Below are 24,054 nucleotides of genomic sequence, written 5' to 3'. Positions count from 1 at the left end.
CTGTCTGGGGAAAAAAAAAAAAGGGCTTAAATAGAGTAGCATAGGAGTGAGACAAGGAGAAACCTGGTTAAATAGGTTGTATTTAGGTATTTACTCAGAATAAACAGTTAATTTGCCTTGTACTGATCTATACTTAAGGTTCTGATATAAAGTGGGCAGTTGCATTAAAACTGATTGAAGCTACTGAAGTTTCACGGGTGATTCACTGCAGCTTGTATACAACATTGCAGAATATCTAACAGCTGAATGGATTCACTAGTATGGTTTGGGTTTTTTTTTGCTTTTTGTTTACACAGTAAATAGAGCATAGGCTCTTGCTCACACAAGATCCAGATCAGTCATGCTTTATTTAATCATCATCTAGCTGATGCCATAATTCAACAAGTATAATAGCAAGCTAAACAATCCTGGCTAAGAATCTCATCTACCACTCGTACTTAGTGGTACTGCTCATCTTAAACTTGCCAGCCTAACCTGTCTCATCTCCAGGAGCTGGAGACAGAAGCCATAAGGCTGCTTTCAGTCAGTCACTTGCAAATACAGGAGTCACATGAGTCTGTGCTGTAAGTACAGTATATTTCTTTACATCTGCACTGTATCTAGCTTAACATGATCTGTGAGGCTAAGCAGAGCCACTTGTGATCTGCATCTGTTTCTCTTTTTACCTCATTAAAATACTTAACACTTACAAAAAGGAAGCTGAATCCCTTCCCTGGAGAGGGATCACATTCTTGAATGAGGGTAAGAGACCACTATATCTGAGACTGTTAAAAAGACTAAATTTACTGATAGTATTGAAAGTGCTTTGAGTGCAACTGAACAAAAAGTACTCTGGATGGATTCGCAAGCCATTATCTTTTCCTTTATGCCAGTGGGGTTAAAGGTAACATTTCCATTTGCTCTGAAAGCTTTTATTTCATCTGGTTGTATGGTCTCCGTATTTTATTTTATACGGTGAAAAGTGTATTTATAGTGTTTCTTTTGGCACAGTCTGCTTTTGTCCTGTCAGATGACTGACTGTATTGTATGACAATCACCAACATCAAGGAGCAAACTTTCACAGTGAGTTAAATAGTTACAGTAGAAAGTACATATAAAGAGTCAGGTGAAGATCTACGTAACACAGCTTGTCTTGTTACCTGTACGATTAAAAGGTAGACTACCTGCAAAGCAATACACTGAAAATCAAGCTGTAGTTCTGTGAAGACTCCTGTTGGTTCCTCTAACCCTTATAGTCCATCCGAAGAATGGTTTATGAACCACAGTAGGTAGAACTCAATCACTTATTTTAGACTGGATGCTGGAAGATAAGTCTTACTGCAGGATAAACTTTGTTTTCTGAATGCTAAAGAAGGTTGTGTGGTTTTGTTTATTTTTAATTCCAAAAAATATACATATATTTCCCATCCCTGTATCAGACAGCATGACCTTTGACTAAGAAAGAATTTCATTTTTCCTAGCACTGTTAACTGTGAAGAGGAATTTAAAGGAAACTGCTAGTGTAATACAGGAAGATATTGCTCATCCACAGACATAACGTGCTTATCCACATTGTTTTCACCTTCATTGTATTCTAGTTTGGCCATCTCCCCACATACTATGTTAGTTACAGAATTAGATTATAAACTCACTGGGACATGAGCCACATCTTATCATACTTATATTTAGCTTTGAGCAAACTATCAGATCTCAGCAAATAATAATTCTTGGCATATGATTATAACCAATGACAGTTACTGCAGAAACAGCCATCATCACGTGATATTCCCCTAGTAGTCATTTTTTTTCCCTCCAAGAACAGGTTTTTCTCAGTAAACAAAACATAAATCTCAGCAGTGCTAAGCTCTGCTCAGAGATTCAGACTATACATTATCTGCTTTATTTTGAAGGACTTAAGCTCATGCAACACAATTCAGCAATAATTTCTATCCAGTACACATCTGTCTTGTCTGTCAGGGGCCCTGTTGTAGGACAGATGTTGCTGAGAAGACAATTTTTTAATGAAGATCTCCATGCTGCATTGAGCTTTCTTCCTTCTATACACCATGCATGTTGTAACCTCAGAAAATTTTAAATATCAGTGTCTGCTAGGACTGTGCCTGATAAATGCAATTTTTGTAGAATTATTCCTCTGTTGTAGCGGGGCATAAAAGTCAAAACCTGTGGTTATTTCTCTACTGCTACCTGTGGCTGCCAGTTGGAACAGCAACATGATCTGCCTTCTTCGTCCTAAGCTCTCTCTAGTCAGCAGCACTATAAAATGTGAAGAAAAGCAGTGGCTCTGGAGAGCAGAGTTCCCTCTTCCAACCTGCAGAGGTACAGGAAACAAGCTGTCACACTACACTATTCAATTAGCTTGCTGAGGACAGCCTGTAAAAAGAATTAGAATGTTCACACTTGAGACCCTGCTGTCAGCTCACTGCCTTTCAATGCAGAATGTCTGTATGGAATCATCCTTTCCTTCAGACTAAACCAGTGTTTCTGCAGAATTAAGGATTCTGGATTAAGCTTTATGTCATTTTTTTCCACATACATGAAAAATTTGCTGTTATAGATGAATTTTTACTCTAGTACTTTTTTACTTGCCATTATTCAGAAAGAACAATGTGTTAGTTTGCAGAAAGAGTCCAGATGGAACAGCCAGAAATATTTAAATCACTTTCTTCTCCTATCCCAACAGTATGTAAAAACTTAACTCTTCCCACAACTCCATTTTTGCATGGCTGCTAGCTGTATCACTGTACTAGGTAATTGCATGTTACCAAGTCATAAGAAAGAAAGTAAAAATTGTAATTTCCAGAAATTTTGAAAAACAACAAACCATTTAAAACCTCACAGTACTGCTTATTACCTTCCAGTACTATCTTCTGGAGCCACCATGATATCACCTCTCAATATTATGCATTAAATCCTAGTAACTGCTACATTCTGACATTTCTAAACTTTAATAACCTTGACTTTCTCTTGGCAGATTTGCAGCTTGATGCGAGGTGGAATAGCTGAGAGGGGAGGGGTAAGGGTAGGTCATCGTATTATTGAGATCAATGGACAAAGTGTTGTTGCAACTGCTCATGAGAAGATAGTACAAGCGCTGTCTAATTCAGTGGGAGAGGTAAGAAAACTATTAAATACTTATCAAAGATTTAAAACTGTTGAAAGAATATATATTTCAGTTGGGAAAAATAGACAACATACTATTAATACCGCCACCTCAGTAGATCGGAGTTGAGCACTAATAACAATTAACAAAACATCTTTGAACAATTATATATACATTTAGTATGTTTTTACACCTGTTTTCAAAAGTTCATGGCATGATTCTGAACCTCAGCCTACTGTTTGAATTAAACCAGTCAGTTAAGGGAAGAAATCACTTAAGCACATCAACTATGAAAATGTCTCTTAGCTAACAACTACAGCATCTGCCATAAAAATAAATTAATATTCAAAGACCTGAGATTAAAATTTATATGTATTTTAATCCTTTCACTTCTACTGAACATTTCCAACTTACCTTAGAAATAATTTAAGACATCTCTCTCCAGCACTTTTAGAGAAGTCAGCGATGGATGAACAAGATCCTCTAGTTTATCAAAATCCCTACTGATTTTAGTGGTAGGATCATACACAACCCTGGCCAGATCTTCCACTAGGCTCCTTTGCCATAAATCAGAGGTAACTTGTTTTCCTGTGGAAAATGATACTTGAAAAAGAATACAGAATACATGCATGTTGGCAGGAACAAAGCTATATAGGTTTCAACAGAACCTACGTGCCTTTGTGATACCTGTTTGTTGCACATTTCACTAAACATATGAGGACATCATGCAACTTGTTTTTTGCAGCATGAAGAAACCAAGCTATCAAGGCAGCATGTGTCTGGTGAGGTTCTATAGGTACTTACAGCTGTTACTAAGTTTCTGACAACACCGATTACCTGATGTCCTATTTATCTGTAAAATCCCTCTGATGCTCACCACAATACTCTCTGCAAAAAGAACTTAAATATGCTAGTCATGAGAGAACCTGTTTCACCAAATCCTTAACTGACGTTTAAGTGTTGGGTGATAAAGATCAAGTTGTGTGTTCAAATGTTCATCAACAAGGAGAAAACACACATAAAATTACCCTCCCACAGGGGAGGAAAGTACAAGAAAATCCAGGTTCAGTTAATATCAGAACAGCAGAATCAGTTTTCAAGGAGGTTTGTGCTGCTTCATTAGAAATGGCAGTAATCAGAGTAGAGTATAACAGTGGACAGTGTTTAATTATCTTTTCAGCTGTAGAATGTTACTTCCTGGCAGTTGTCATTGGAAAAAAAATAATCCAACAGAACAGCTCATCGGAACCAGAGAACTTTTAACTAGAAACGTTGGTAACATTCACATCTCTAGGAACCAGTGGGAGAATCAGGTTGGGACTTATGAATTACTTTAATAAGTTAGCAATTCTGTTAATTTCTGTGTAAATCAATCAACAGATTCATATGAAGACTATGCCAGCTGCCATGTTCAGGCTTCTAACTGGGCAAGAGACACCCCTATACATCTAGCTTGTGACTCTCTTGCAGCAACATAAATAAATGATTCCATCAGAGCTGAAGCCCTCATAGCTGAAGAGAGCTTTGTATTTTGTATGAATGAAAGGCTTTGAAGCTGACCTGAGGACTCTGACACAAGGAACAGACAGGTGTCTGCCTTTTCTCCTTCCTTATTATTTCTTTGCCAAAAAGTAATGAGAAGGATGGTCAAAGACAATAATCACCAACACAAAATCTTTGTAAAACACTTAAGTATTTTGCAACATCCTCTAAACTCTTTTCTCATAAAACTTAAAACATATTTATTTGTAACCTTTATGTGGAGTGATGTATGTATGTCTGTCCTGTTTGATAACATGGTGAATGTGAAAACTTGACGAATGAGACTGCAGAAAATGGCAAAGATAAGCAATTAGACAAAGCTATGGCTGCCTCAAGCTAAAAAAAAATCCCAGTCCCATAAAGCGGTCCACTACTGATGGCATGGTGTGATTTTAAAACTGGTGCCAAATAGATGGTATTTCAGTGGAAAGGAATGTGTGCAGTTAAAACTTTTAGATTCTAATGTAAAGAGAACCACTGTAGTACTTGGTATTGTTATGACAAGTGTAACCTGTTTGGCAAGGTGTGAACATAAATATGTAACAAGTGTTTCATATGCTAAATAAAGAATAATTGCCACAAGATAAAAATCAAAATATTTATTTAGATACATATTTATTTTTAATGCTTGTGATTTTTATGATTTAACAGAGTGATTTCATGGATAACTTATTGCACAGTTTTGTGTAATGTATGTGTTGGGCTGTTTTGTTTTTTTTTTTTTTTTTAACTTTTGCATATTACTTTTTTGTTTATATTAGCTCTAAACAGGAAAGCCATGCTTACCTGTTTTCTGTTTTTTATAAAGCATTCTTATTCCTGAGGCAATGTGTTTTGAATGTGAATTGTTTTGACAAATAACCTAGCACCATCAGCAGTATTAGATTGTGTGTAGATTAAAAAAAAAGTAGTAAAGTTGTATTCCTTATGACATAAATGTTAATTGGTGTAACTTTTTGTCTAGGTTTTTTTTGGGGAGGGGAGGGGCAAAGCCTTGAAGAAAATACACTGTGACTTAAGAAGCCTTACCATGCAGTAACTAAAGAGCTTTAGATGACTGTACTTCAAGGAGTAGTGTGTTGCATGCAACTGACCTTAGGAAAGAATTAACCTACTATCACTAATAAATCTGAAAAAATAAATAAAGCTTGCTTATTTTGTTTGTTGTGTAAGTTTACATAGTAAAAAAACAACTAGAATATCATTTAATTCTTCAACTAAGTGCAGTTGCAAAGGTCACAGTTTTTTTTTTTTTAAAGGGAATTCATCTCTTGAGTTAACAGTTCATATATTAGTATTATCATCTTTAGAGTAGATGTTTTCAAATAGCGTACCTGGTTGCCACTGGATGTCACTGTAACTTCACATCAGTACAGAATCATGCTATACTTAAAATACATTAAAATAGATTATTCTGTAAAACTTAAACTACCCATCTTCAGCTACATTCATTTGTGACCTTTTCACAGGATGTCTGCCCAGCTCAGAATGACACAAATGAACCCAGTATATAATTCAACCTCAAATGGAAACTGTAACATTACTTTCAAGCACTGCTGCAAAAAAAAATTTAAACCCTGAAATGTCAACATGTGGTAGGTTCTTTATGAGAACCTTTTCTTTAAGGCCTTTTCCAATTTCCTCTGAGAGAGCCAGATGAAGCTTGCACTGGAAGACATTGCTGGTAGACCTGTGTTTATGCTGCAAATTAGCATCAAGAATACTTTTTTTTTTTTAAAAAAAAAGATAATTTTAAATTAATCAAAAATGCAGCAGAGCCACAAGGAAATGTTTTAGTAATACAATTATCCAAACTACTAATTGGAATAACAGTTCTTTTTTCAAAAAAAAAGTTTATGGCTCTGCTAGATAAAAATTCACCTAGTTTTCTATCACTTGGCATTTGTAAGTACATAAAATCTTTTCAGAAATGCAGGATTTCAGAGACTTCTTCCTTAATGCACTTTCTGGACACAATTCACAGAGTACTTAAAACATCAATTTTTTGAATAGCACATACTACTCCAACTAATAAACTCTGGAGCATTCAGAACAAAGTAAAAACAATTCACACTGCAACCTTTAGTATAATATAAAAAGGCAACATCTTGAGGGTGGGGTGGGATGGGCAGGGAGAAGGCAGAATAATAAGAATTTAAATACAACAGATCAGTTAGCCTGGCATGAAAGATGCTGGAAAAACGAATTAGAAGCAGCACTGTATGTGCATATGAATCACCTTTACATTTCTATCCAAATCAGTTGTTGAAAAACCAAAGTCCAGAAATACTTTTTATTAAAACACTGATCATAGTTAAAACACTTTGAGGTACATTAAATAAATACAACTTTTAAGTTGTACAGCCAGTCTATGGTGGTTTTGCAATGGTTTTCAAGAAATGCTAGACATCATCAACAGCATTTCTCTAAGTACAGTGGAATATATGCATTTCTGGTTGAGAAAACATTTGTTACGAGTTTACTAATAAATCAGTTAAAATTTTTCAAAATGCAGGGCTGAAATTTACATTCAGAAAATCAGGTGTTCTCTTCCTGCTGTTGGAAAAAAGTAGAATTCCAAAGGAAGACACTTTTTCCATTTTAAGCCATCCACTACTTGTATTTCTCCCAAGTCCTGGTTTCTTCCTTAATTCTCTCTGCTGGAATCACATACCTGTGAATATTATCAAAGGATGGTTTCCCGGGAAACTCCAATTAAACTGTGAGGCCTGTCCCGCTCTAACCTGCGAGTGATATGGGACCTGTGTAAGAAGGCAACTGGAGAGCTCAGAGCACCACAACTCTGAAGATGAAGATCTTCTTGGAGCCGCTTTCTGGAGGTATTCGCACTCTGCTGGGAACTTGTAATAACCTGTTCATCAAAAGGGCAGAAACGGAGAAGGGAAAAAATGTGGAAAACAGTGAAAACTGATTTCATTTAAAAGGTTCAGCTTCTGAATATTACATTCAAGTTACCTAGTGATGGAACTCCCACAAAGGAGTTGTGTCTTCATGCAGCCACCCAGAGTCTAGCCCACTTGTGTTTTTACAACTGGTCACAGCTGAGTACGGCCTACTGGCAAGCAAAGTCAGGCTTGAAAGGCGTCAGGCCTCACACCAGTACTGTAGTATTATATCAGAGAAACAAATACTTGTTCACCCCTTTGCTGTATGTGAATGAAAAGGACCAGTGAAAAAGGCAGCAGTTCTCCCTTAAAAAAGATACATGTAAGTTTGGAGCAAATTAAACTATTTCTTTAGGAGACAGAGATGTTTTACTAGCTTTGGTGAAGGTGGGAGACAACTAAAACCTTGCAAGCCTGACAAACAAGCATTTTGTTAACAGAAGTATCAAGCTGCTTCACAAATCTGAATTACACAATCATTTCACCAAAATGCTGTGACTTCCTGAGTAGATTGCTGGGATAGCCTGGACTTTTACTGATAAATAACTTCACTAGAATTTTTGCTTTATTGTGAAAAATTCTACGTCCCCTCCGATCTAAGAAACCTGAACAGGGTAAATATTGAGCCATGGGTTTCTAGTTTTATGAGCTACATAAACACTCAAATTTTTTCATACTGCTTTGTTTTGGGAGAAACTGTTTTTTTAATTTAAATAAATTGTTTTCAGTTTTCTAACCTTGCAGATTTAATGACTTGCAAATCCAGTAAAGCAATAAAAATGTTAAAAGTTAATTCCACACTGACTCTCTATTAAGTATGTTATAATAGTACTGCTTGCCTAATGACTTGACTGTAAGGTTAACTGATACAGTGATGCTTATTCGTTCTACTTCATAGTTAGCAAAAGACAATCTTGCAACAAGCTTTTTTAAATGCTGTACTTTCCTGCTACATCAAACTATCTCACAATAAAAGTAAATACCCTGCAATTTACGCATTACTATATCCTGTTTTAATACTTAGCAAATTTCCCTCACTTAGGGATCATCAGACTAATGCCACAAATACTAAGTAACTCATAATGGAGAAACAGCCCCAAGCATGCATCCTTAATCATCTGTCCAGCTCTGTAAAGTCTACCATCAACCTGAACATGGTTAGTCAGTGTTAAGACCATTCTGCTTTTTGAATCTGACAGCGTAAATGAAACTTCACTTTTATAGCTATCATTCTGGCAACAATACTAGCAAGAGGTGATTCATCACATTCCTTCCTGGAAAAAAAAATTAAAATAAATAGACATATTATTAAACATGCATTAGATTATAAGAGTTGCTACCACTACTAATTCCCTTTTTTTTTTGTATATATATGATTCCTACCAAGCCTTGCATTTGTTTTATTCTCTCTCAACAGAATAAAGTGTCAATTATTTTTCTTAAAAATAGCAAGGGTCATTGTCATTCTTCTTGTCAGGAGTAAGGGTAACTGCAGTGTTCTATTTTGATAGATTGTGGACCTGCTTGTTTATCTAGCCTTTCTTTTCAGCTAGTAGCTAATGCTGTACAAATACATCTGCCTTAAAAAAAAAAAAAAAAACAAGAACAAAAAGAACACAACAGATCCAAGTCAGTTCTTGAATCCGTGCTATCTCCATGTATCAACACAAATTTATGTAGGGAATACTACAACTCAGGTTTAAAAAGCATTTGGAAATAAGATATATTGCTGACTACCAATGTGTAAAATCAGTTCCCTACAGATCTCTTAGGATTTTACCAGTACTGGCTCCAGCTGAAGATTTTTAAATGCATTTATAACTGCCTCAGTGTAAAATGCATTACTGCTTGATAAATATAAATTATTTCCTACTAAAGCCATGTTACTGCAAGATATCCTTTGTAATTCTCTGAACTATTCAAAACTATAAAAACATTTTGATAAGGCACGTGTCTCATCAAAATTGAACAAATCTTTAGAACATTAATGACCTACCTGGTCTATAATATTGGCACTGAAGATGGCTTCTTCCATGTGTCTTTCATCAGATTTTATTACTGATCGTATACTGTTCACTACGTGACGTACTTCTGGAGGGAGATTACAGTTTGAATGTTCCAAAAATTTGGCAACTAAAATTTTTGTGTCTTTATATGCCTTAAGGTCCACTAAAGAGCGTGGTCGCTCTTTTGAGGCTGTTCGCAAAGCCTTTGGCTTTAAGTGGAAATCAATTTTCCTTGTATCCCTCTGTTTTCCAGTTGGTAGGAAACTGCTCAAAGAATGCTGACAAGCAGAGGCAGCCATATGAGAATCAGAAACAGGAACTAAAAGAAGGGGGGGAAGAATATCTTTAAAGTAAATGTTGTTTTTTAAAAACAAACAAAACACAAACCAGAACAACAAATAAAAACCACGAAAAAAAGCACCAAAAAAATACAACAACACAAGTCAAGTATCCTCACAAAAGGTTTTGTCATAAATTATCTGTTTTCTCCAGAGATAACAAAAACGTGTCATCGAGGAAACCTTTTAACCAAAGGCCAAGGTACAATTCCTTCTCATGACCAAGAAGGGCCGTATTTAGGAAGAGTGTGGGCATAATTAAAGTACTTCATAAATCAGGCATTTTTGTTACCTCTACTTTCAGTGATTTCAGTAAACATTAATGGTAAGGGGAAACGCCAGCTACTCAGTGTTACATATGTAACTTGGAATGTTTTAGCTCGCTTGGCTTTAAGGATAAAGTTCCCCTTGCTTCTAGTTAGGCCCCAAAAATGATAAGTGGAGAATCATATATGAGAGATTGTTGAGAAATACAGAGAAAGCAAAAAAAAAAAAAAAACACACTAAGAGTCTTTAATTGCAGCATTTGTGATTTGTGATCAAAGGCGGCTTCCAAAATAAATAAGTAAATAAATAAAGCAAAATAACCAAATGAGAAAGTTCCGCCTCCACACCTCATGCTTGCATGTGGAGAGAATCCATTTTTGCTCTTCACAGTATGCTGTGAGACAAAGAAACCCAATCCACTATATTTAGTGCAAGAACCAGGAATCTGGCAAGAGGTGGGCTCAGTGAACATGTGTAAGTATGGTTCTGTTGGAACTGTACATCATGCACGTATGCTGTTACTGAGCAATTTTTACTCCAAACTTTCTTGATCATATTTCTCTTTCAGAAGCTTATCTTAATTTTTAAACCAAAATAAAGAAATCTACACAATCCTGATTTAGAAAACAGATCCTCACCTGTTTCTAATGTTGCTGGAGATAATCCTGCATCTTGATGCCGTCTACATGTAGGAGGAGTCCAGGCACAATGATCACCTTTAACCAAAGACAGACAGACAGAAACAGCACAATCAAGCCCTGTTATCCTGTGCGGAAAGCAAGGAAAAATACATTTGGATCATTTGGATCTTTTATCATCTCCTTTACAGAATGAATCTACTCAGCTGAAATACTACTTGCAAGATGTCCATTCACAAAGAGAAACTACTATACTCAGAAACGTCTTTCAAGCTGTTAAATAAACACAGACAGAAAGATAGTTCCTTGCTTGGTTTCCTCTTATACAGCTATCAAATCCTAAATACTTCAGGCCTAAGCACTTAAGTTACAGAAGGCTCAATGCATTCTAAGGGCAGACCTCAGACCATCCTGTATTTCCTTGGCAGACAGAGTTTGTCTTTAAAAAAAAAAAAAAGAAAAGGAAAAGGTGGAGAGGGAGAGAAAAAAAAGAAAAACAGGGAAGATGAAGCTCTCTTATTTCTATAAGAACGGTATTTTGTTCAATACTTCTACCTCTTTTTTCCTCTTTTAAAAAAAAAAATTCATTCATTCTTTGCAGGAGAAATGCTATTAGATTAATGGGTAGGTGACCACTATGGTTACTGGTGATCCAATTAATAACAAATGTTTGCAGAGGTTCTGCAAACAGCTCTGGACATAGCTGCCTTCTAATGACAGTGTTTCTGGGATGCCAGCACAAGCATCAATGATCATAAGATCACACTATGCCGTAATTAACAGTGCACTCTTTTTGATCTCAAGCTTCTGACAGGCAAGATGGAATAAGCCCTTCCATTTCTGCTGTGCATGTTTGTGTCTGTTTTCAGAACTGAAAACTATTTTAAACTTCTTGGTAGATTAGTAGAGGTTTTCTTCCATATCTTTAGGGAAAGTTTGTAATGAAAATAATTAAATGAAGTCAAACAAACATAAGATGCTATACAGAAAAGTAAGAAAAGAGACAGACACTGTTCCGTCTTGAATTTTCCTCATTGTGCTGACGTACTGCAACACATGAATCACAGCATGCTTAATGAGAGAAGACACTCGAGAAGTTCCATCTTCCCATCCTTTATTACCCTGCTTAACACATCTGTGCCAGAGACAAAACTACAGTACTGGCCACTATCCTGAATTACCTGGAACACAGGCACTACCATAATCACCCTGGAGTATCCCAGGACAATCAGCTGACAGAGCCACGTGGTCTATCACATTTCAGTATAGATACAGTTTACTGAAACAAAGATCAGTGCTCAAAGTTGATTCTGTCCTCCTTTGCTATGACAAACTTTATGGAGAAAAGACAGGAAAATGTGCAAACCTCTCATTTGTAAGGTTTCCCCCCCACCTCCTCTATTTTTTTAAGTGGTAAAAACTTTTTACAGAGATTTTATGTGAATGCACGAGACTTAAATTGTCAGGGACTACACAGTGATTATAAAGGCAGCTATTACACTGAACTTTCATCTACTTTCTATACTAGAAATGGCAGATACTTTAAAACAAATAAACAAGCTCACTTTCAGCATTAAATGATAAACGGGGGAATTACTGAGTCCATCCTGCCAAGATGTGCTTGAAGCACATGAATTGTGCGTTATCAATCTAAAAGCCTACCCAGTTGTATGCCTGATTCCCAGATCACTAATATATTAGGTCTCACACCTGTTGTGTCACAACCCTGTTGCACTCATGCAACATCCCTGTGCCAAATAATTTATGCTCCAAACTAGGTGCAGTGCAATCACAGTAACATTCAAAAATAAAAAAAGCTGTACACAGTTAACTTTAAGGTTGCACTTCTAAACCTGTCACCGTTGACTTCTATGGGCTCGTTAATCAGCAGGTGAGTTATTTTTCTTAAAGCAAAAAGACAGGATCCTAGGACAAAACTAAACCCCACTTACTGATCTGACCATTACCTTTTCCCATTTGTGAAAATGCCTGAAGCTCCCCCAACCCTCAATTCCCCAAAATCTGTAGCATGTCTCTTGCATGACTTATTAGTCTCAACAATATGCAGTTAGACCAGTAGTCAAGATCAAATGCTTCTTTAAGTGAGCTGAGTATAAGGAACTTCAGCTGTGTGTCACAGCTTAGGAAAAGTGTGCTGAGGGGCTGCTACAAGCAGCCTGTACATGTTAGCAGAATTGTGCCACTTCTGATTTCCAAATAAAGGTCATCAACAAGTAGAGCAAGGAAGGTGAGTGAAATGAAGTAGTGAAAACCTTCACAGAGTAAAATTTTGCAAATTCTAGTTTGCCAAAAATATAAATGAAAGAAATGTGCAGATCTAAACTCAAGTGCTTCTCTTGAACATCCAGTTTTAAAGAATCTTCTGTACACAGCATAACGGCGAACTAGGCCAGCACAAATACATTCCCTCTGAGTTACCCCATCTCATGCTCCCCCTCTGCCATGTGTATATCAGTATCTCTAGAACTCTCTCTGCTTCATTATTCATTATTACAATTTTTGCTAAGACCAGTTAAATCTCAGTAATGTTTAACCCCTGTTCTCAACTAGGGAACTTGGAAATTAGTCAAAGTAATTCCTATAACTATAATAAATTAAATAATGCCACTCCTCCAGAAAAGATGATGGATGTATTTAGGACGTGTTAAGAATGACGGCAGAGCATCTGTTGTGGCGGATGTCCCAGCAGTCAGCTAGAGCACATAGATATGGCTGCCTACATTAATATCTCTGTCAAACACTACTCAAAGAGCATATGGAGCCCAATATGGAAAACGCACACGATGCAATCCAGAAGAGAAAGGGCTGTTCTTCTCATGTTTGGCACAGCGTAAAGGATTCAGGAATTCCTACTTACTGTCTGCACAGCAGCTTCATAGCACCTACATATCCTAGCCGAGTAAATTTCATAAAATAAGTGCAGACTTCTAGATTAAAGATTCACATTTCCTCAACAGCATGCTGAAGCCAGATTTCTAAAGGCAGAAGACATTCAATTACTGAACTAGGTATGAGGTCTCTGAAATTCATAAGAACAGAATAATGATGCAAAACACATAATAGAACCAACACTTCATCTTCCTAAATGAAACCAGTCATTTCAGCATTTTGTCTACTTTTGTTCTGAGCTAGTCATGATTTTTTTCTTTAGAAGCCTTAGAAAGCCCAGTGAATGCATATGTATCAGCATCATCTGTCTGACAACTCACAAAGCTTTCATCTTTACTTTCAAACCACTTCTCCAAGTTACCCCTTTGAATCTCTCCAGTTTACATCCTTTTGTAAAACCTGTACTTTTCAAACGTTTTAAATCTACATTCCTGCTGTTATTTGACCAAGCCACTCCCTACTAAATCAAACATTTATTTTCCACCAATAAGCTGATTTTTATGAAGATACAGTGTTCAGCTAACAACTCCTCTCCTCTTCTTCCCAACTTGTCTAAAAGGAGATTCATAGCAGAAGATGCTATCCTCAGCAGTCAAAAGCTTTCCTTTTCATTCATCAACTTGTCATGTGCCTCATCTTTCATTTATTTTTCTTTAAAACTTGTCACTGTACAGTCCAATACAGTTACATTGTGACTGCCTCTGAAATGAACCAGTCCTGTCAATGTCAGTGTCACCTTCAGGAAACACAACCTGCTGTATTATAAGCATGGCAGCTCAATTAATCATTTCCCACATAGAACCCAGCTATTGTTCAACCTTGTAGTTCAGTTTCTCAATATAACAGTAAAAGAGGGGTGAAAGCATCTACTCAGGAGATGGTTTTCTGATCAGCGCAGAAAGGCTGGTACAATTCAGAAAATCCAAAATTAATTTCACTCTGTCATTTTTACCACTTTCACCTAAAAAAATTTAAATCTAGATGGTGTGCACAGAATTAAAGTCTTCACATGTCAGTCAACCCTCACAAAGATTTCACAATGTACAGCAGCACTAAATGCATAAAACCAACATCACTCCACGCTCCATCAGCCTCATTACACTACACCTACCTTCTGGATAAGACGAACACGATACAGGATCACTCGATGATCGGACTATATTTGAATTTCGGTATTTTGTCACATGGTGCTGCTGGACAGTACTCTCAGGGCTGCTCGCATATGATGCAGTATTTGGAGGTCCAAAACAGGGAGCAGTCTGGGAAGGGACAGCATGCTGGCTAGAGACCATACAGCAGATCTTTTCTTTCAAATGTGCCGTGACATTGCTTTCTTGAGCAGAACTCTGCAATTCTCTTTCTGAGGGGCTGAAATTCTCTGAGGAACAGTCTGAGGATCTGCCGTGGGCACAGTTCTCATTTTCCTGTCCTTGTGACTGGTCCATAGATGCTCTGCTGTGCAAACTGTCATCCTCATCAGGAAAACCCTCTGAGCAAGTTCTGTGGAACCTGCAGTGGATGCTGTAATCCAGACTGCTGCAGCTCTGGCCTGTAGCCCCTTTGCGGCTTGTACAGCAGGGAGAAAAATCTGCCGAACGGAGAGACCCCTGAACTTCCAGCGAACAAAGATCTTCGGAGGAGCAGCTGTGGTCTGGGACATCAGCAGCCTCAGAGACCATCAATGAGGTGCTCTCACCAGAAGCTGCAAAACAAGAGATCCAGAGAAAAAGGAAGACTTCTTGCACCACCACCCCCCTGCGCTTTCAACATACTGATTTAAATTTAGGAATTGTCAAGTAGATCAATAATGATTCAAAACCTTTCAGGTGACAGAATGCCAAAGCAGTAACATAATTTACTTGTTTTTAGTGTCTTTCAGCGCAGGTTATTTGTGTTGTCAACTACTTTCATCAGTTAATAAGCATTTTTGAGCACTGAAGCCAAAGGTCCATCTGAAACCACATTTGGATAGCAGCAGATCTTCCACTGCTGGTTTCTCTGGTAAGCAGCGAGAGATTGCACGTGGTGGTAGGCAAAGTAATACTTCACAGAAATGCTGGAAAAACAAGGCTCTGATTGCTTCCAAACCTATCACTACCGTAAACATGAGCTTCCTAACCAGGCATAATTTCCTTCAAACATGTATCTAAGATCTTTCAAATGAGAACTCTTCACATCACATCTCTGGCACACAACCTAAGAAATCAGACACTCACACTTCAGATACAAGCTAAACATTCTGTGCAGGGCCACATCATCTTGGAAGCCGTCTGTATTACAAATTGACATCGTTAACACTTCCTCTGTCGTGTGTTCATATAGACATTATGGATGAAAATGACTCCTTGTATGAAAAAAAGTATTTGGCTCTGCATTATTCCCAAATTTGTGACAGAAATGAAAGAAATAGAACTAGATCACATCATCTCCCAGCCTCCAGTAATATAAGCAACATTTTTCCCTGATCTGACTGCAATTCCTGAGAAGGTCCTACATCCAAAATCAAAATATTTACAAAATATAAATCACATTATTCTATTCAGCTCAGCATCCTCTGATGCCATTTTCTGCATAACAGCTGTCACTAACCATACTCATGAGACAAATGTATTTTAACTTTTGTGTTCACAGGAACAGAAAAATAGGATCTTGCAGTGAATAAGACAATGCTCATAAGCACCCCCAAATTTTGGTGTCTAGGAAGCAGAAAGCTTTTCACAGTAGGCAGAAATTAACTATTAAAATGAAAAACAAGTATTCATGAAATTAGATTTTATGAAAGACATTTTTTCCTTACATAAAATGGATCACGCCAACTATTTTCTTTTGGGGCTCCTAGGAAATAGATTTGTAATACTTACAACGCAATCACAAGATTGCCAAAAAGGACATTATAATCACTTACAGAAATACATCTGTGCAGCTACATTATGTTAAAAATGCATAATATGCACTGCTCAAACTGCCGTAGTTTATTGGACCATTTATATATGTGACATATGTGATATGTCCCCCAAACATTTTTTACCTAACGAGATGATTCTTTTCAACATACTCTTTTAAATGAGGCTTTGAAACATCTATAAAGTTATATGGATAACTGGATAAATGAAAGTATGAAGTTTGTGCCTGTCTTCAGAGCAAAACTCTTCACTGTCTTAACTCTGGTTTGGTTGGATTTAACTGAGAGCTAGACTTGGGCTGTTTGTACCATTTTCCACCTCAGGGGCCTTACACCGTATTTCCACCACTCAAGGGCTTTACACTGTATTTACAGCTTCATACTGTGCTACTCTTCCATGGGCACTTTTTTTTTTTCCGAGTACTATACAAAGCAGGAGAAGGGGGTTGAAGAAGATGAGAAGGGATCACTGCTCAGAAGGCAGGGAATGGTGACATCTGATTGATTTCGCACAACCAGAGGACCTTCCTGGTTCCCCTTCATGTGTGCACATCACAGTATGTAACGTCAAAACCATGGCTTTAGAGCTGGTCCACTGCTTCCAAATATTCAAAAGTCTTGCACTGGCAAGACCTGCTCTTAAAATTTAGTTTCATATGTGGATGTGAAGTCCAAACGTACTTTTGTATTTTGGTACCTAGCTGTGCAGACCAAGTCCTTGTTAATAACAGAAATTAAAGGCCAGTCACCTTCAGTTATCATACTCCATTGCGGTTGTCAAACATCAGCTTGTTTGTTTTAATATTTAGCAGTAGTTAAAGGTGACAGCTGATGGCTCTGGAAATTGAAATCCTTCAATTATATGCAGAACAGACACTGTGTTTAAGACCAGATTCTGCTTGCTAGGCTGCTCCTCTCTGCCTATAAGTGTACTAACTGAGAACACCTACCAGTCTGTTCATTATATGAAATTATATGAAAAGTATTTATTGGAAGTTTTACTACAGTAATTTTACTACAGTAATTATTTAATGCAAACTACCCAGCATTTCTCAATCTGCATAGCTGAAACCACTGAGTTTAAAAGGCCCTCCACAGCAACAGACACATTAAGGAGGCCTCTGTTAGTAACTTTTTTACTTAAAACAAACATGCTCTGAGCTGTCACTCATATGCTACTCTCATTCGCATCTGTGCTTCAGGAAGCACATTTTTTGTCTGGGCTGCTGGAAGCCATGCAGGGTAACTACAACATGCAGAGGGGACATGTGCAGTATCATACAGGCACTCATGTTTGCTGACAATGAGAAACAAACTGCCTGTTATACGCAGAACTCTTCAAAGAGAAATGACAGTTGCCGTATCTGCCTCAAAGGGCTTTAATCACAATGAGTACGCTTCCAGGGGAGCTACAGAGCATGCTTTGTTAAACAGAATTCCCTTCTCAATTCCGCTGTGCTTCCAGCCACATCTTTTATGGCTGTGAAAAGGTTCTTGCCATGAACAATTTGGAAGCAAATCCTTCTTTCTATATTGGCAAAGGCAGAAAAGAAGTAAAAGCCCACCCAAAAATCGTACACAAAAATCTCTCTGCCAAGTGGACAACAATAACACTATGATCAATCACCTTGTGTGCTGAAGCCCGGGGTCATGTTCCTCTCACCCAAGCTTGATTCAGATACTTGCTGATCAGTACCAGTGACCTAAATGAAAATCGTTTAATGAAACAGTACATTAGTAGACAGTTTACCAAAACAAAGTATAGCACTGATGATCTGAACAATACAGAGCTGGCAACGTGAAATAACTATCTGCTGCTATTCAGTCTGAAAACTAATTGCAATATTTTACAATGTTTTTGGGTCAGGAAAAATGCAGTGCAAAGCAACATGCTTAAAGCATTTGTTAGTTTGTTTTTCTAGAATCTACAAGCTAAATTCATCTTGAATACACAGCAGCTTGGGCTGCATGGCCACATTACAAAACTTGCATGTCTGCAGTGCTTCAAACTTATTAAAAACAGTCTCTTTTTCAATATTCTATATTTTTCGTATTACGTTTCACATTATGTTTCATATTATATCACCCTAAAAAGGATGGAGAAAAAAAATAACCACAAAAACAATCATAAGAGCAGTATTTTCCTCTGTGTATTTGCCAAGATGTTAATACCTGCTGTATTTCTAAGCCCTATAACATCACTGCCACACTGAGGGGCAGGGTGTTCCTCACCCTATCGGAGATTGCTGAAGGGAGATAATACTAGTGACTTTTTTCTGAAAGAGTAGATCTAAGTGGTTAACTTCCCTTCACTTTTGAAGATCATGACAACAAAATATAGAATCAGTCCTGCTGGAAAAACTTCATACATAAACAACTGAAATTTGGAAATTTTTCTTTCTACTGATTTTAATAGACTTTGGTGTTGAACCTTTTTGCCAGTCTCATTAAATTTTCAGCAGATCTTTGGGATTATGATTATTGTATGTATATTTAATAAAAAGGTTCCAATAAATAGCTCATAAGAATACATGTGAAAAATATAGAAAGACAGGTCAAATGGAATAAGATGAATACTATCTTTAGTAGAAAGAATCAAATCTACTACTGTAGGGCCACAATTAACTAGTAAAAGCTCATTACAGTTGGTGACAGACTTTAGAAATAACCACCATTCACCTCTTTGAAAACCTTTTTGACAAGAGATTAATTTGTATCTGGCCTTCTAAAAAATTGAATGTGACACTATTACTCTGAACTTATTAAGAAAAGAGCTTTCAATGCATATGCCAGTGTAGATTAATGCATACATATATACACATAGCTTACTGCACCCACTCATTTCTAAAACATCTATCCATAGCTTACTCTCACCAAGTGATCAAAAAACATTTTTCAGACACAATTTTTAAAAGTGACTCTAAGCCTAAGGGTTTGTGAATATAACCCCCCAAAATAAAAAAGAACCAGAAACATTTTAACTCAGCAATACATGAATAAGGGATTGGAAAACAAAGAAAAGGCAAAAGCAGTCATATTTTTAGAAATATGCTTGAAAATTTCTTAAGAGATCGTTTTTCTTTGAAGAAAACTACCATATCTGTCGTAATAAAAAGATCAGTGATGTCATTGTAAGTTGCAGATGACTCCCGTGAACTCACTGTGGAAGTGCTTACTCTTCTGCTTCAATCTAGCACAACACATTCATGTCTTTAGTACATGTTTTATTCACTACATCAGCGTTTTAGAAATATTCTACTGCTTATGCTGAAATAATAGCCTTCATCAGCTAGGAGATTTATATTTTCCAACCTGAACACCTACTACCAAACTGCAAAAAGTTTACTTTTGAAAACAGAAATTGTAGTTTTATTTTCAAATAGGTAATGCAAGAGCAACTTTATGGAAGCAAGTATAAGCTTGTAAAAAGTATGTAAAGTTTTGTCCAAAGCAGGAAGTGTCCTCAAGTGCTTTTTGTTGCTGCAGAAAGTTGGATCAGAAAATAAAATGATTATTTTCTCTAACTAGACTTCTGAAGAAATAATGTTTTAAAGGTGTTTGCTGTTTGTGTTTTAAAATCTAAAGGTTCTTCTAAAATTTATGTCGTTTCACAAATTCTTAACCATGACAAAAGAATATCTGCTGAATACTTGTGCTGAAATGTTTATTGGCCTTGTACATTCTCCCAGTCACCTGGCAGATGTAGTAGCATTGTCTAGTACCTATAAAATGGTCTAGTGCCTATAAAATCAGTTACATGCAAGGTTGAGGTTTTGGCAAATCTCCACTACCGAAAAAGAACCATCTGTAGCTTCGATCTAGTAAATCTAAAATAATTCCTGAATTTATTTTATATGCATTTGTAATTGATTAATCTTCTTGCCTGGGGGGGAGGAGAATCATGGTTTTAGTTGTAGGAGATAACAGTGACAAGATTTAGTTAGATCAACCGTGTACAGCTGGCACATGGGCTTACACAGCTTCCTGCACTGCCTAGTGTAACAAACCTTACTGACTTGTACATTCTTCAACATAAAGGCTGGCAAACACAGTCACTAAGTTATCAATAGAAAAAAGTAAGAAAAAACATGCTTTTAACAAGTCTGAACAGACTACAAGTTAGTAAAACATAAAATAGTCACTGGTATAAGTAACCCAGATCCTTGATATGCTTGTTCTTTTCTACATCCTAGTCAATACCTCCCATGGAAAATAGTGTGGAAAACTTTTTCTTCCATGGTCATAAAACCAGAATTCCTAATCAGTACAGATGACAACAGCAATTTTTGTTTAGATGCAACCAGTTAAATTAGCACTGACATTTGTTGTGTATGAAATGCATGAATACCGAATCTAATTTGATACAATTTAATAAAACTCTAAGGAGCTCAATCCATCTAAACCCAAACACAATCTATTGCTTGATACTCAGTAAGAGATTAATAATTACTGTCACATAATGGTTCCCAGAAGCACTTCTGTAGCTAAAGCTCTGCCGTGATTTCCATTGCAAAGTGAGAGCTTCAGTTCACACTGTCCTGTGGCTTGATGTGTATTAAATGGGAACATTTGCACCACATAAAAATTTAGGATTCCATTTGTTTCCTATTAAAGACCTAAAACTGTCTTGGACTTTGTCTCTATTCCTCCATTTACAGACCGATTGTGACACTGACTGCAAAAAATAGGCTAGGGCTTTTGCCATGAAAAGCAGCATACAAAGTTGCTGTGTAGGCTTTAGTTAGCATTGCCTATATACTTTACTTCTGATACAGAGCACCTGTTCTTATTTTGCTCCTACAAGCTCTCCTAATCAGCAGCTATCAGTCAGATGTAAACTTGCTATGCAATTACCACCACTTAGTAATTTAAAATCACCACTCCTTTTCACTATGTGACAAATGCTTCTGGAACCCATCTGTCCTGAGATGGACATGCAAGGTGCTGACACTGACCCCAGATACAAAAGTTTAGCAGTTAATACATCTATAAATTAAAGCTCATTGTCTCCTTGAAAGAGCATGACTTTGCTACTTTAAATTATGGCTTGTTAAATTATATTTTTGTTATATGCTAGGTGCTGTTATGCTGTTGGATACTGATGTACTGATGCAAAGTGTAATCCCAATTACAAAAGCTCCCAAATTGATTTTGTGCTTAACAATAAACAGACCTTCTAAACCTTACTTAGTACTACATAAAAAAATCTTATCACAGATATGATCAATCTTTTCCCCCCAAACAATGTATAATTCATATTACTTTTGTCTTTTCTTTTTTTTTTTTTAAAAAAGATATTAATTGCTGAAAAAAATCAACTCCTTCAGGGCTTGCAGGTTCCTCTGACTCAAAGTACAATTAACTCCTAAATTATTTTAGACCATTAAAATAATCTAAAAGTGTTTCACATCATGAACATTTGGAGACTACGTAAAGAATTTCCTTTGACTTTCCTTACCTGACTGGCAGGTGTCTCTCCAATCACTGCCTCATAAGGAGGGGGCAGCTCAGTTGGATACAATATTCCTGGGCTGTTAATGGTGACTTCATATAAAGCACTGAACGAGGAATGATGAAAGTCCAAATGGAGTCCTCTACTTAAAAACAGAAACAAGGCAAATTAACTCTTAGGAAATTACATTAGATTTATTTGGCAGACTATTATCTATGCCACAGAGATGTAGAGCTTGCTTTGTATCAAAAGCAAATACACTACAAAGAATTTCATTCAAGAAATGCAGAGAGCCAAAATGAAGCCCTCATTCATAGCGTAGCTTTAAAAAACTGCATTTTATTTTGGGTATCAGCCATCTGTACTAGTCCATTTCAATCACTCATGTCCTTCACTACTCCACAACAATGCACATACACAGCAATCATTCCCTTAGAAAATTAAATCTCACGTTCAACTTCAAGTGCACAATGTTAACCATAAAAGGATTATCTATAAGCTCAGTTCTGCTTTAAGTTCAGGTATTGTTATCCCTGCCTTTAGTTAAGTTCAATCACTTCTCTATCACAACAGTGATAGAGAATATATATATTTCCGCATGAGTTCTAACAAGTTTGCAGAATAGATATGTAATAAAGAAGCACCTAATGTAAGCAGAAGATATTGCTTTGTATTCTTTGAAAGAGTTTCATAGTCCGTAGCTCAGAGCTATGCAGTAACTAACAACAGGGAAGAAGAATCACCTCTGTGCCTCTACCACAGGTGTGCAGGTGTACTCTGGTGGGTAATAGGGTGGAGGTGGTATTGGTGGTATGAACTCATCGAAATCCAAGGTTTGATGCAGGATAGTCCCGTGCGGAGTCATGCAGTCCGGATTGGCGGAATGTGGCCGCTGCGGCAGAAACTGAAAATGAATAGGTCAAGTTCCTTCAGATGGTAGAAACAAAACCATTACCGATAACATGAATTGTAACAAAGGTCAGTTTTAGCAATTCTGATCAATACACGATTTTATGAATACCCATACTGAAATGGAAGAGACACTTCTGGAAGCATAAGAATATGTAAGATCAGCAAGGAGTGAGAATTAAATTGCTAAAATATAAAACAATGTTTTACTAAAGGCAGAGGGATCTGTGCCTCAAAGCACTTACCCTTAGGGTGGAGAACAGGCATTTCAAATTAAACAACATTTCAAGAAACAATTCTACCTCACAATACAAATTTATTATAGCACTACATTATCATCCGCACTTTAATAATTGAGTAACAATAGATACAATAACTAAAATAACAAAATACTTGCATGTTTTTGCTTCCAATTTGAAATGCCTTGTGCTTAAAACAAAACTGAACAACCCCCAAATAAAACAAACTAGAAATCAGTTGCCATATAGTCATTACATTTTGACTAAGGATACTATATTTTTCACTTAAGCAACAACAAAAAAAGCACCACTTAAAATTATTCTTAATAAACATTTATCATTTGGTGATACAGATAGAGCACATGTATACATTGTATAAAGGTTTTAAATGCTGGTATGAATGTAAGTTATATATTTATTCCATATAAACATCTCACAACCAAAAAGAAAATAACCACAATAAATAATAAAAACTAATAATTCTGCAAAGCACTGCCAATATTTGTGTCAAGAACCTAATCAACTTCTAGCGCAGCAGTGATATCAAGAAGCCATTCTGATACTTTTGGTGTCAGGTAAAATGCCTTCTAAGCAAAGGCTTAAACTGCTTCAGGGTTAAATATGGACATTCTGCAGATCACAAGGAATCCAGATGCCTCGGCCTGGCTCCCACAAAAGAAAGGGAATGAACAGACAATCAAAAAGGACTGAATTCTTCCTTCTTCAGCAAGCTTCTGCTGTCATACCACTTTTTTAGATCTTTAGGTAAGCTGCTCTTTAGCTCTTGCCATTTACAAGTGAGCTAAGAAAATTTACTAAAGTCACATTTCTCTTTTACATTGGAA

The 24,054-nt window shown here is 36.8% G+C and overlaps 2 protein-coding genes across 18 annotated transcripts in view; one reads left to right on the top strand and one right to left on the bottom strand.

Annotated features, from left to right (window-relative positions):
- APBA2 (amyloid beta precursor protein binding family A member 2) overlaps nucleotides 1-6,117 on the top strand; it is a 100,202-nt gene extending 94,085 nt beyond the window's left edge. For all 8 annotated transcript variants that reach the window (XM_040569872.1, XM_040569871.1, XM_040569865.1 and 5 more), the window contains 2 exons: nucleotides 2,972-3,112; nucleotides 4,481-6,117. In XM_040569872.1, the coding sequence (XP_040425806.1) occupies nucleotides 2,972-3,112; nucleotides 4,481-4,552 (213 nt within the window). In that variant the 3' untranslated portion in view covers nucleotides 4,553-6,117. The remainder of the gene's footprint in view (nucleotides 1-2,971; nucleotides 3,113-4,480) is intronic.
- Nucleotides 6,118-6,921: 804 nt separating this feature from the next.
- Nucleotides 6,922-24,054, bottom strand: part of FAM189A1 (family with sequence similarity 189 member A1) — a 131,700-nt gene continuing 114,567 nt past the window's right edge. For 7 of the 10 annotated variants that reach the window (XM_040569879.1, XM_040569875.1, XM_040569882.1 and 4 more), the window contains 7 exons: nucleotides 22,805-22,965; nucleotides 22,068-22,206; nucleotides 18,237-18,312; nucleotides 14,819-15,409; nucleotides 10,798-10,875; nucleotides 9,545-9,873; nucleotides 6,922-7,514 (listed from right to left, as the gene is read on the bottom strand). In XM_040569879.1, coding sequence (XP_040425813.1) covers nucleotides 7,329-7,514; nucleotides 9,545-9,873; nucleotides 10,798-10,875; nucleotides 14,819-15,409; nucleotides 18,237-18,312; nucleotides 22,068-22,206; nucleotides 22,805-22,965 — 1,560 coding nt within the window. In that variant the 3' untranslated portion in view covers nucleotides 6,922-7,328. Of the gene's footprint in view, nucleotides 7,515-7,537; nucleotides 8,823-9,544; nucleotides 9,874-10,797; nucleotides 10,876-14,818; nucleotides 15,410-18,236; nucleotides 18,313-22,067; nucleotides 22,207-22,804; nucleotides 22,966-24,054 lie in introns of those variants that run through there. The other 3 variants (XM_040569881.1, XM_040569874.1, XM_040569878.1) reach the window with 3 other exon arrangements.

This window comes from Cygnus olor, chromosome 11 (genome assembly GCF_009769625.2).
Source record: "Cygnus olor isolate bCygOlo1 chromosome 11, bCygOlo1.pri.v2, whole genome shotgun sequence".
Lineage (NCBI taxonomy): Eukaryota > Metazoa > Chordata > Aves > Anseriformes > Anatidae > Cygnus > Cygnus olor.
Note: the sequence above shows the minus strand (reverse complement) of the source record. Positions and strands in the feature narration are given on the sequence as shown.